Source organism: Spea bombifrons, chromosome 4, assembly GCF_027358695.1.
Source record: "Spea bombifrons isolate aSpeBom1 chromosome 4, aSpeBom1.2.pri, whole genome shotgun sequence".
In the NCBI taxonomy this organism is placed as follows: Eukaryota; Metazoa; Chordata; class Amphibia; order Anura; family Pelobatidae; genus Spea; species Spea bombifrons.
The window spans coordinates 38044274-38056827 of NC_071090.1; the positions used below are offsets into that span (position 1 = coordinate 38044274).

The 12554-nt window shown below is 42.4% G+C and overlaps 2 protein-coding genes across 3 annotated transcripts in view; one reads left to right on the forward strand and one right to left on the reverse strand.

Annotated features, from left to right (window-relative positions):
• KIF20A (kinesin family member 20A) overlaps positions 1-4374 on the forward strand; it is a 9163-nt gene extending 4789 nt beyond the window's left edge. Inside the window, exons 16-19 of one of the 2 annotated variants that reach the window (XM_053464184.1) lie at positions 1070-1161; positions 1842-1901; positions 2831-2968; positions 3440-4374. In XM_053464184.1, coding sequence (XP_053320159.1) covers positions 1070-1161; positions 1842-1901; positions 2831-2968; positions 3440-3751 — 602 coding nt within the window. In that variant the 3' untranslated portion in view covers positions 3752-4374. The remainder of the gene's footprint in view (positions 1-1069; positions 1162-1841; positions 1902-2830; positions 2969-3439) is intronic. The other variant, XM_053464185.1, reaches the window with a different exon arrangement.
• A 1881-nt stretch (positions 4375-6255) lies between these two features.
• CDC23 (cell division cycle 23) lies at positions 6256-12191 on the reverse strand. Its single transcript, XM_053462422.1, has 16 exons — positions 12055-12191; positions 11450-11522; positions 11192-11329; positions 10791-10833; positions 10155-10260; positions 9940-10072; positions 9338-9515; positions 9160-9257; positions 8859-8940; positions 8613-8766; positions 8282-8401; positions 8116-8191; positions 7768-7829; positions 7280-7358; positions 6860-6979; positions 6256-6685 (listed from the first exon to the last, which is right to left on the reverse strand). Exons 1-16 carry the CDS (start codon positions 12159-12161, stop codon positions 6509-6511), a joined length of 1746 nt encoding a protein of 581 aa, XP_053318397.1. The 5' UTR covers positions 12162-12191; the 3' UTR covers positions 6256-6508.
• Between the last annotated feature and the right edge of the window lie 363 nt (positions 12192-12554).

Consider the following 12554-nt stretch of genomic DNA (forward strand, 5'->3'; position numbering starts at 1 on the left):
TGATGTAGATGAGGCAGACTGGTGCAGGAAGTGGAGGTCACGTCTGCCGCATCTACATCAACGTTGCAAAACTAAAATGTAGGGAAGGAGGGAGCCTCCTACCATATATTTAAATGTAAAAATATATATACCGTATTGGCTCGAATATAGGCCGCCCTTTTTTCCCCCACTTTCAGTTTTTAAAGTGGGGGTGCGGCCTATATTCGGGCTCTAGCGCCCGACGCCCGGGACATGCAGTCCCGGGCGCCGGGCAGGCAGCGGGGTTAAGATACAGATCCCCCGCAGCGGTGCAGGGGACCTGCATCCTTCTCCCCGATACGCTCAGACAGCCTCCCCTGCCAGCACTTCCCACGGGGGGGGGGGCGGGGTGCCGGCACGGGAGGTTATCTAAGCGTTTTACCTCTGCCCACCCCCGACTTACCGGAGCAGACTCCCGGGTGTCTTGCGGGGCCGGCGGGAGACATTTACGCAATACGCGCATGCAACTTCCGGTACCGGAAGTTGCATACGCGTATTGCGTAGATGTCCCTCGCCGGCCCCGCAAGACACCCGGGAGTCTGCTCCGGTAAGTCGAGGAGGGGGGGCAGAGGAGGACAGCGGCAGCGTATCGCGGGGAGGGAGGACAGCGGCAGCGTATCGCGGGGAGGGAGGACAGCGGCAGCGTATCGCGGGGAGGGAGGACAGCGGCAGCGTATCGCGGGGAGGGAGGACAGCGGCAGCGTATCGCGGGGAGGGAGGACAGCGGCAGCGTATCGCGGGGAGGGAGGACAGCGGCAGCGTATCTCGGGGGGGGGGACAGAGTGGCAGCATGTTTTTTTTGGTGCTTTTTTAAAGAAAAAAAACTTTTTCTTTAAAAAAGCACCAAACTTTTAGGGTGCGGCCTATATACGGGGGCGGCCTATATCCGAGCCAATACGGTATATATATATTTAAATGTGTGTGTGTATATATATATATATATATATAATTTTCCTTTTTAAATAGCACCAAACTATAAGGGTGCAGCCTATACCTTTACCTTTAATCTTGTTTTTGTAAAAATGTTATTGTATCTTCTAAAATTGGACAGAACTGGAAAGATATAAGAAAATGCAAGAACCTCCTGTGTCTACCAGGCCGTTTACAGTTGATGTGGACAGGAAGATTATAGAGGGACAGAAGGTAAGCTACATTACTAAAAAAGTGTGTGTTTAAGGGGTTAAGTGGCTTTCATTAAGGACAATGAATTGTGAGGCCGTACATGTACGGACTTTGTAGTGAAGGGGTTTAAGGGTGGTTGATAAGGTAACTGTCAATATAATTTCAATTTCACATCAGTGAGAAGCCAACACAAAGCTATGCAAAGGGCATCATTTCTGAAATGAAGCTAAAAACCTGTCAGCCATCTGTTTTGCTCTGAGGCTCGGGGGGCTCTTATTGAAGTAATCTAATTGTCCTTTTAAATCCCATGTCATTTTGGAATGTATTTAAAGGCAGAGAGTGTGGGGGATTCTCTGAGTTGTTTTCAGCTTAACTATATGTAAAGAGTCAACCCTACTGAGCTTCTGCTGCAGATGGAGCTTGGTTGTACAATGTAAAGGCAAATCAGAGGTATCTTTACCCACTGAATTATATCTTTTAGGAACCTGCCATTGTTGGTCTTTCATAATTCACCTTTCCTGCAAGTCCTGTCCCTAGCGAATAGACCCCTTTTATCTTATTCTTGTAACTCCTTGGTTGGAGTCGCCTTTTAACTGAACCGTAAGATATAGGAAAGTGCGTATTGAATAGCTTGTTTAATCTGAAAGTAGACAGGTTCTTCTTTTTGAGTCTGTAAATATTTCCTGTATTTTACTTTTCAGTGTAATGTTGTGCGCTCATCTCACACGTGCACAGAATATCAGCACACAAGAGCTCTTTGGGTAACCACCACATTGGCTGAACCTCACCTCCAGATTCTGGGGAGCTGCTTTGATTCCATTGCTTTAGAGAATAGCTTTCGTAGCTGTCTGTCCTATTGTCAGGTTTCTATGCGGCCTGTGACTAATACCGCACTGTATTTCGCTAGCTGCCTTTTGACGTGTCTGCACTGATGGCTAAATTACGGAAAGTGAGACGTCAGAGCTTTGCTTACAAAGTCTCAAGTTCCTACGTTTACATGATAGTGATGCTTTAAAACATCCCCAAGTTAAATTTCCATAGAAAATGGAGTGACTACACACATTTGAGAGCCCTCCATGACTTTAGCACACTTACAGATGTATGTTGTGGGATTCAGCAGAATTTTACATGCAGTTTATGGGATTTATAAAAACCGCAACGAAAAATGATGCAGTATAAGTGGAATTGCAAGCAAATGTATAGATCAACAAAAACACGCTTCTAAAATTGGTGACCATGGCCTGTATACATTGGCTAGATGGAGAATGCTTGGAATAGCATATTAAATAGTTCACAGCAGATTTTTTTTTCTTTGCATGCTATGTATACACTTGCTTGTATTTCCACTAGGTTTTTTTTATTTTCTTTTTTCCGTTGCCACAGACTTTTGATTAGGCAAAGGACTGTTTAGACGGTAATATAGATTGGGTCCCGAAGCCTGTCATTCTATATAAAAATGCATGTATAGCAAACACTCTGACCTCTTAGTTTCCTTGTTTATGGTAAAAATGATTTATTTTTTTGGCTGATGTGCTCCTCTGAATCTGGGGAAGCACTCCTGTGGTATGCACAGAAACCTGATTTCTTCCTTTATGGAATGGTGACAGTCTTAGGCTTGGTGGCGGGTGGAAAGTGCTGGTTAGAAGTGAGGTTACTACGCCCTGATCTTGAGTTGCATCTTCTTCCACAGAATGTGAGGCTGTTGCGAGGGGAGCTGCAGAAGTTCGGCGATTCTCTGCAGCAGGTAGACCGGGCGTGCTGCCACACAACCGGATCCGAGAAACTCCGGCACGCTCTGAATACCTGCGATGAAATTCTCTCCAAGCAGGTAGGCTGAACACTTCCACGCAAAGTCTTTTATATACGTTGATCCTTTATCAAGCAACAAACTGATATTAAAATAGGTAATTCTGGCTGCTCAGATATACCATAACAAGAAGTAGTGTTTTACGGCAAAGGGTCGGAGGCAAAAAATCTAGTGACCTTTCATATAAATCAAATTTATTGTGTAGGGTATCGGTCTTTTTTTTTATTTATTTATGGAGCATGTGACACTCTTTGGAAAGGCTGAGGGTCATATAGAATAACTTTCTTCTGATGTGATACATGCATAAGAATACCGGCTGGGTTTCTGCTGTGGCCGAAATACGCTGTATGCTATAGCGTGCATAATGCTGATTTTAAGGACCGGTCTTACTGAGCGTAGCATCTTCTTGGATTTTATCTAGAGAACTTTTCATTCTTTTCTGCAATATTAAAATTCTCTGTATTTAGATCTGCCTTTTTTCCCCCCGTGTAGGAAAAGGCTCTGGCTGAACTGCAGAACAATATGGTTCTTGTAAAAATGGACCTGCGAAAAAAGACAGCCTGCCTTGCAGAGCAATATCACACAGTCCAGAAACTACAAGGAACACCCTCCAGTGTTAAACGCGTCTGCAATAATGAGAATATCCAGCCCAACCAAAGCACAGAGAAGAGGCCTTTCCTTCGCCACTTTATGGGCAGGACCCCAGCTCAAAAGGGACTAGCGGAGAACGGCCCTTATAGCCGGGTCCTGCGTGCACGCAGATCTCCTACGCTAAAGACTATTGCGTTTGGCACCAAGTTTTAAGTATCCAAAACCACTGATCGCTTGGGTTTTTACCTCCTTTGATCTATCGCTGCACTGCGATGTTGACAGTATCTGCAATTGTCTTTTATATTCTGCTTATGGTTTTTATACACGTTGGTCTGCTCCGGCAAACACTTGTGTACAGCTGCACGGTTTGTAAGACACTATGTGAACACAATCTATAGTAGTGAAATTTAAGTATTGTATACAAAAGCTCTATATAATAGCAGAACCACTACGGCCTGTCCAAAGTAAAGGGGTTGCTTGGCTTTGCTTCGGTGGTTTAAACCACAAACACCTAATTCAAAGAAAGTGTTTAGTGTGTTTAATCTTAAAATACCTCTAAAAACTACGAATGCTCACTGGCTGTTGTTTTGGCATTCCAAGTATTCTTGCAGTTTTGTAAATACTTTTTTCTTTTTTTAATCTGTTGCCTACATTTACATGACTATGCATATATTTTTTCTTCATCCGGCTTCTAAAAGGGAACGTGTAAAGACAGCTCCTTTTTTCTCTTTTAACATTTTAAAGATTGAGAGATTTTGGAAGCGGTTCTATGGTTATTTACTCGTGTGCAATATTCCTTGTGTATGGTTATAAGCGTTTGTAATAAATCTTGTACAGTTCTCTGGTTACAATTATACATAAAAATCATCATGTGACCAACTGGACAGTCTTAGGGGTTTTCTTTAGATGGGGATAAGCACTGTTTTTTTGTTCATTTTTCAACACAGACCAGTTCTTTTCCATTTTTTTTCTCCCTCCTGTTAAGGTGTTTCGTGGGGATTTGATGGCACATACTGAAAGGCTTTAAGGTTGGAGATCCATTCTAAAGAATTTAGCTCTAACAAGGACAATACCCCTTCCCCACCTCCATTCAGGTGTTTATATTCCACCCCATACCCTTTTGGTCTTTAAGTACAATTCAGGGATAAAGCACATTCCTTAATATCAGGGGGGGGGGTGTTGTGTTACTGAAGGTTTTCAGTCCTTAGAACAGAGGTGTCCAAGTTTTTTCTGCAGTGGGCCACTTCATCAGAATTGTGAGGGCCGCACTCGTTTTTCACTGAGATAAAATATGGCCTTTAATAAGATGTGCAGATTAAAATAAATGACACAAAACCTTTACTTTTCCTCTCACTGACTTCTTGGATTTCTGGGCCTACAAATTCAGGATTCTGGATAAGTATACCCAGGCAACCAGTAAATGCTGGAACCTAGGCATGATGGGACTGTGATTGCTGTTAGCAGATTGCTGCTAGCAATCACACTCCTATCATGCCAAGTCAGCCAGTACATGCTGGTACAGGGTGGCTGTAAGTGCAGACTCCTTACTACTGGCAGCATCAATACACAAGGGGGGCAGCTAGCCAGGTTTCAGCTTGTACTGGCTGACTTGGCATGAAAGGAGTGTGATTGCTAACAGCAAACATTCTTTTTATACCCAGGCAACCAGTAAATGCTGGAACCTAGGCATGATGGGACCGTGATTGCTGTTAGCAATCACACTCCTATCATCCCAAGTCAGCCAATACGTGCTGGTACAGGGTGACTAAGTGCTGGCAGCATCAATACACAAGGGGGGCAGCTAGCCAGGTTTCAGCACGTACTGGCTGACTTGGCATGATAGGAGTGCGATTGCCAACAGCAATCACAGTCCCATCATGCCTAGGTTCCAGCACTTACACATCCATGCTATCCCACACACAAATTCATTCATTCACAGATTCATTCCCTCAATCAGACATTCTCATTCACACAACCTCTCCCACCCCCTTACCTTCACTACAGCGCTCACAGACTTTAGCAGGGGGCGGGGCCTCCCTCGTTCTCCCCACAGAGGAAGCGGGACTGGAGCAGAGAATAGACCCTCCCACAAGCAAGCAGCAGGGCTCTCATGATCCTGGCTGCCGATCTCACGCGGGCCGCACCTCGAGGTTTCGCGGGCCGCATGTTGGACGCCCCTGCCTTAGAAGTTGCTCAACTCAGAATAAACTGTCTAGACTGCGCCTTTATTTTTATGGATTGTGTACAGAGGGATACCTCAGTCTCATGTGTCAAGATTCAGGACTAAAGCACCACAGAGAGGGAGGTTATTGAAGGTGGAAAACTGAGGGAGTAATGTGAGAAAAGTCTTTAGATAAAGGGGAGCAGAAACATTGAACAGACCTAATGAGTAAATGGATTAAAGTACTCTAAGTGCTAAAGCTATCCTAAAGAGCGAAATACAAATGGGAGAATAGATGGGTTAATTGCTCGTGTGTAGATGTCCTCTAAGGTAATAGCTGGAGCAGGCTTGGAAGAAACTCCATATATCACTGTTTGTGCATATGTAGGCACAGTTCCTGGTTCAGGCTATGCACCAGTCCTACACCAACATGACGTATTCCTTTGTATATGGAACAATTTTTTTTTCTGCTTGTTAAAATCCACAAGGAAGGCCCTTAAGCACTGCTTTGGAAGATATTTCTTACAAGGTGATTAGGCACCAGTGAGAGACAGGCCACAGTATAAAAAGTTTATTAACAAATCCAAGAATAAACCAGATAGGTCTTATTAAATCTGCTCTATTCATTGGGACCAGAGCTTTGACTTTGCCGGCAGAAACCTCACCAGCCATGGAACTTCTCTGCTTTGAGTCTTCTCCACACAAGCTCTTATAAGAAGTTTCGAACTTCCATAGAAGTTGTATTTAAACAGTTCATATTGCTCTCCTGATATCAAACACCCGTACTGAGGATGGCTGCAGGGTCCCTGCTACGGCGTGACGGAGGAAAGGTTAAGCGGAGACACTCTCCGCGTGGGAGTGTTGCTGGCTGAAACAGACTGCGGCAGGAAGAAGGGAGCAGTTGTGGGGAGATCACTCGATGGACTTTCATTCTGGTTGCGTAGTTGCAGAATCTGACGTAAAAGGGCTTTACCCTCTTCTCTGGTCTGAAAAAGTGAATGCATCGATAAGTCAAATATTGCTAGGGTAGATGAGGTCAAGAAACTCTATCTATGAGGTATTCTAAATTGCTACTTTAAAAACTTCTCCTAAATGGTCACCATACCTTGGCATCTGGAGAAACAATTCCTAAAATAAATGCGATAGTATATAATACTTACATCATTAAAATTAAAGCATTTCTGAGCACAAGCAGAGGCTTCATCCCAGAGTTTGCACTTGAAGTAATACTGGGCCAGGTAACGGAACGCTGTGCTCACCTCCTGATGTTCCACTATCTCCTAGAGAATAGAGCGAGGGGGGTCAGACAATGGACACAGGGTGGACTGTCTCAATGAAAGCCGGAGGTACAAACACTTTCATACATTTAACGAACAGGTAGGAATGAAACAAAAAGAAAAACTGCAATGTGAGAGGGCAAATCATCTTCTAGCGCTACCTCACCACCATCCCACAACAGTGGAACAGAACAGCCAGGTTGGGCGGGTGGAAGCACCTTGGGCTTCAAGCCACCTTAAGGCCAGAGGATCATGCTTTTCTCCTCTCACAGGCTGTAAAGTAACCTTAGCCAAAATACTTACCCCACATGAATAAATATCCTGGATATATTTGATGTAGCACTGAGCAGCCTGTTCAGATTCATTCAATTGCTCATGGAGCCTAACACAATAAAACGTGTAGAGGACAGTTAATATTTTTCATTCTAATGGCAAGGAAATAGGAGATTTAACAGTACAAAATGGATGAACACAATAACTTCAACAGTGATATATTTAAGAACATTATTAATAAATTATAGAAATATTCCCCTTCAACCAGTGTATGTGCTCATCCTGCCACCTCCCCTCATACTCTCTCCGTCCAAAATGTCATTCTGTCCATTCTACCCCATACCTGCCTCTCAGGGATCAATCACATTGAAGCTAAATCACTACCGCCAGCCATGCTTTAAAGGGGTAATCAGAAATAGACATGGAGGGGATCCTGCGTTAATTACAGCTGGGTGTTTTCTTCTTTTAGGGGGTTCAACATTTTTGTCTTTAATACACAAACAAGGAAAAGCACTCACTTGGCCAATTTAACCAAAGCCATTTTCTCGACATCCCCAACCGCATATGCTCTCCCATAACACTGCGTGAAAAAGAGAGGAAGATCGACAAACTCCTAAAAAACACACAGTACGTTCCCAACTATACTGAGAAAGCTACACATTACACATGGATTTCCCAACCCATATAAATGTTACATATTTCCATGTTTTTGAATCTTTGGATGAAAACATCCACACTACTGACATTAAGAGTAAAATAAATAATTCAAGACAAATTATATTAGCTATCTCCTAAATACTTTACAGGGGAACCGGTTCAAAATCACAGACAGCAGGATGAACAGAACAAAGAACAACCCCACGTACTTTCTTAGCCTCCACAAGCTGACTGAGCTTCTCATAACATTCACCCAAAGCGACAAGCATTCGAGAGTCGTTAGGTCTGGAGAGAGAAAAAATAAATTAGGAACGCTTTTTGTCTGATCAAGCATTAAACGGCCCTGGCCGGCATATACGTGTGACGTTTCACTACCTTAGCTGGTGGGCACGCCTGTAGTAATAGAGGCAGTAAAACGGCATCTTTAGGATTTCATAAGTTTGGCCCAAACCATACCAAGCTCGATAATCTCTTTTGTTAACTTCAATGGCATGCCTAGAGACACAAAAAAGGATTATATATGTATATATATTTTCCACATAATAAAAATGTAGATAATATAGACTTTTTTGTTAAAAACTATTGCAGTCTAAATAAACAGGGTTTCTCTGATACAGTTAAAGAGTTACGAAGAAATTTTTTTTAAAAAAGGAGTAATTTACTAACCAGTATATGCTATAAGAAGTGAAACATACAGCCCCTATACCTGTAAGCCTGTATGGCAGCAGAAGTATTCTTCATTTCCATGTATTCATGGCCCATTAGTGTCCAAGCACCAAGATAACGTGGATTGAGTTTTAATGCTCGTTGGAAATATAACGCAGCCTTTTCGTGCTGGGAACGGAGGCTGTAGTAATTCCCTGAGATAAACCATACAGATGTTTAGATAATCTATGCAATTTGCTTTTCCCACCAACTACAGTGCGTCCAGGAATAGCCAGCCTTCACTTACCAATCACACAACATGTTTCCACACGATATTTGTCAATATCACACAGGTTGTGGGCTAAAAAGCTCAGCTCAGGCTTTAGACCCTAAGGGAATAGAGCAAAACGATGCCGAAATGCCACTAATTCTAAACTTCAATCATTGCACATTTGTATCTACGGAGATCACCTAAGCTGTTAATTGTTCAGATATAACAACTATAGTAACACAACATAAAATACTACAATGTATTAGACCTCCTCTGTCAGAACTTCCCCTCCAATAATGGTGCAAACTGGGAAAAACAAAATAAGTATATAACTCACCCTCACATACAGCAGATTGGAAAACGTATCCATGTTTTCTATTCTGTAAGGATCCTGCTTCCGCAACTCATTGAAGATAGAGAGCGCCTTGTCAATATCTGTAAGAAACACAAATGACAAAGATGCCAGGATGCCCCCCCACAAACAATTATCTTGTAAAGTTGACATCTGCCTTTACCTCTGATGTTATGATAAGCAACAGCAATCTGAGATATAATGTAGGTACTCTTGGAAAACCCAGCATCGATGAGGCTCTGGTACTTCTGTAGTGCCTCTTCTATCAGTTGCAGCTCTGTATAGATGTGCGCCAGGAAAAATTCCTTAATCCAGGAGTCAGGCAGGGACAAGAACTTCAACTAGTAAAACACAATTTAATGCAGTTAGGAAACAAAGTGATACGCCAAGCAACATGCACACAAAAAATGCTGACAACACCGTGCATAACAGACCACATAAAGGACATCATTTGAAGACTACCCTTTAGTCTGCATTTTCCACTGTAATAGAGTTAGAATTTTTTTTTTTTTAACCACAGCAGGACCTCATTTTGTGTGACAAATAGACAAGACACATAGAAAATCTAAAGCAAAAGTACAGGCAACATCCCTTTAAAGACATAATATTACACCCACATTTCTAGAAGGGTGTTGGACATTCAACAATACCAGGAATGATGTTTGGAATTCACAATTTTTACTGTTAAATTCAGAAGAATTGGTGGAAGAGCACCCTTAATTAACTGCTTAAACAAGCACAGCTTCAATGAACATTACACTTTACCATTTCTTTATCTGTAATCAAGTTACACAACTCCAGCCAGGTTCCCCAGTGCAATGGCAAAACATGCGTAGATTCCACAAACACATCCACAGCTTCTTTGACCAGGTCCAACTTCCGCAAAACTACACCATACCTAAAGACAGAACGTGTTCTGAGCCTTTAAAAGGAAACATGCACAGAATAGAGACAGATGAAGCAGTAATCCCGAGACTTACAGGTAAAGGCCGAATCCATCAAGCTCCCTGGCTTTGTGCTTCTTGCTCAGCTCCACACGCAGCTCCCTCAGAGCCTCGTTCTTCACCTGCCCTTTCTCAAGAGGACCTGAAGGTTAAATGTGATACATGACTTTAAAAAGGATATATCAGCAGGTGTTTAGCCGAGGTTTTAAGATCTTTCAGAAAGTGTAAATGTGTATTTTCTCCAATAAAATATATATATATTTTTTTGATTAGCTTAGGGCAATAACCCAACAACGTCTTTGTTGACAGCACATTTCAAACACGTCATGTGTGCACGTCAAGTACAACAGACAACAAAATGATTGCCAGAAGGCCCTACACATAAAGATAAAGATCGTTTTTAAAAATGTATATGAAGTTTAAATAGTTAAACCCAATCCTTGTGTTTGCACACTTTAGCACAGCATGCTCATTTTAGTATACCTCTCTAAAATCCTTTTTGTACATAATATTTTAAAGATTTACATCAAAAATGGTAGTAGCTATGACAAACACATTAAGGTCATCTTCTGTTAGTTAAATGATTAGTATGAAATAAGTGCTGCACCCTAACAGAAATACACCTTAGCCAGTTGGGATTCAAATCTCATTATCGTTCATTCATACACTTACCCAAGCTATCCACAGTCTCATCATCTTTCTTCTTTTCACCAGACTAAAGGTTTGCACAAAAAAAAGTTTAATTACTCCAAGTACAAGCAAAGCCAATAACAAAACAACAGACTAGACACAGCATTCAATAAAATGCACAGTACGAAAGGTTAGGCTTGTTAATATAAACACCACCGATGACCGGCTGACATTCCGCCCAAGAACACAATTATAGGGTTTTAAAGAACCAATTGAAAAGTCCTAGTTTTTGAACGCTGGCCACTATAACGCACTCAAGAATGCCAAATTACAGCTATCACAATAAAAAGCAGTCCGACTATGGATGAACACCGCATCTATTTCAGTAGGCATACAGTGCCTTTGGATATGAAACACAAGCTTTTTGTGAATACTGTTCTTACCAAGTACCTGGAGTACATATACAAGAAGTAGGCCTTCTGGCTTTTACATCCACGCAAAAAATACGCTGCTCTGTCATACTCCTTTAAGTCAAAGTAAGACTTCGCCAATGTGTAGGCATCGAGATCCTGAGCATCTTCCTGTATATTTATAAAAAAAAATAAGCAAGAAAGAAACATGAAATCATCCTCTGTGCCAAACTCGCAAAAGAAAATAAACATTTTTAGAATTAGCCATAATGAAGCATTCTCTGGACATACCTCTGTTAGTTCTTGGGTAGGAGGCAGCTCGTTTATAGGGATTGGTTCCAATGCAAAAGCCAATTCAGATGCCCTGATGAGGATGAAAGTGAAAATGACTATTGTTTTATGTAGCGCCATCATATTCCATAGCGCTGTTAATACTCATCAGGCATTTACAGAAGACATCTTCCTAGACAGGTACATATTTAAGCCACTTCCTGTATATCCTTAGAGGAAAGTGCTATTCTTTTAGGAATTCTACAGATTGCCCTCATTAAGCAACACAAAACATTAAATGTAATAGAATTTGGAAAGCAGAAACCAAGTAAAGAGTACTATTCACCAAGCACCATCCGAATCCACAGAATTGTTGACACGGGTGACGTGTAGAAACAGACCTGCTCTCTGGACGTATATGTTAACTTATTATCATGACAGGCCGCATTTATAAATCCTTGCAAACACTGTTCCGCATTAACGTCATTATAATGCATCGTATAATCTCACAGTAAGTACCCCAGGGATCTAGGATAACGAGCGGTTGTGTGCACATCCATAGGCACGATCACCGGACTACGCTTTAATGTCATCTGGTTTTAATTACACGGCCAAATCCCGCTCACCATTTCACGCTGTGCATCAGCCCCCTGTCCCTGCACAGCCAGCTCACACATAAGAGCTGCTTCTTGATTTCTCGCAAGTCCGAAAACAGACCACTTGGAGCCGCCATCTTTCCGAACAGAATTCCGGCGTCCCGTGCGCTCTATGACATTAGCCAATCAGGGGGAAGGTTACTCTTTCCGTATTGACGCAACTCGCAGATGAGTGTGGTAGGACCCGGGGCGAGCTGTTGCAAAGAGAACGCTGATTGGCTGAATCAGATGAGGGTGAAGGCGCGAGATACTGATGACTCCCGACGCTGGGGACTGCTTTGGGTGCAGATGGCTTCTTTGTACTTAAACTCATGAGTACTTTATTTTACATCTTTAAGTTTGCTTCAGTTGCATTTGAATCGTTGGGAGTGTTAAATGAACATGCTGCTGAATGCCTCATTGGACCTTCTGGAAATCTACTGGGGGTATGGGAGGCCCTGACCGCTCCCGCATTGTGTGAGAAAAATAGT

Coding starts and splice junctions, on each gene's coding strand:
- CDC23 (XM_053462422.1), bottom strand. CDS start 12,161: ATGGCGGCTCCAAGTGGTCTGTTTTCGGACTTGCGAGAAATCAAGAAG. Junction 8,402..8,612: donor GCTGCCATACAGGCTTACAG/GTATAGGGGCTG, acceptor TTGTGTCTCTAG/GCATGCCATTGAAGTTAACA. Junction 6,980..7,279: donor AGGATATTTATTCATGTGGG/GTAAGTATTTTG, acceptor TCTATTCTCTAG/GAGATAGTGGAACATCAGGA.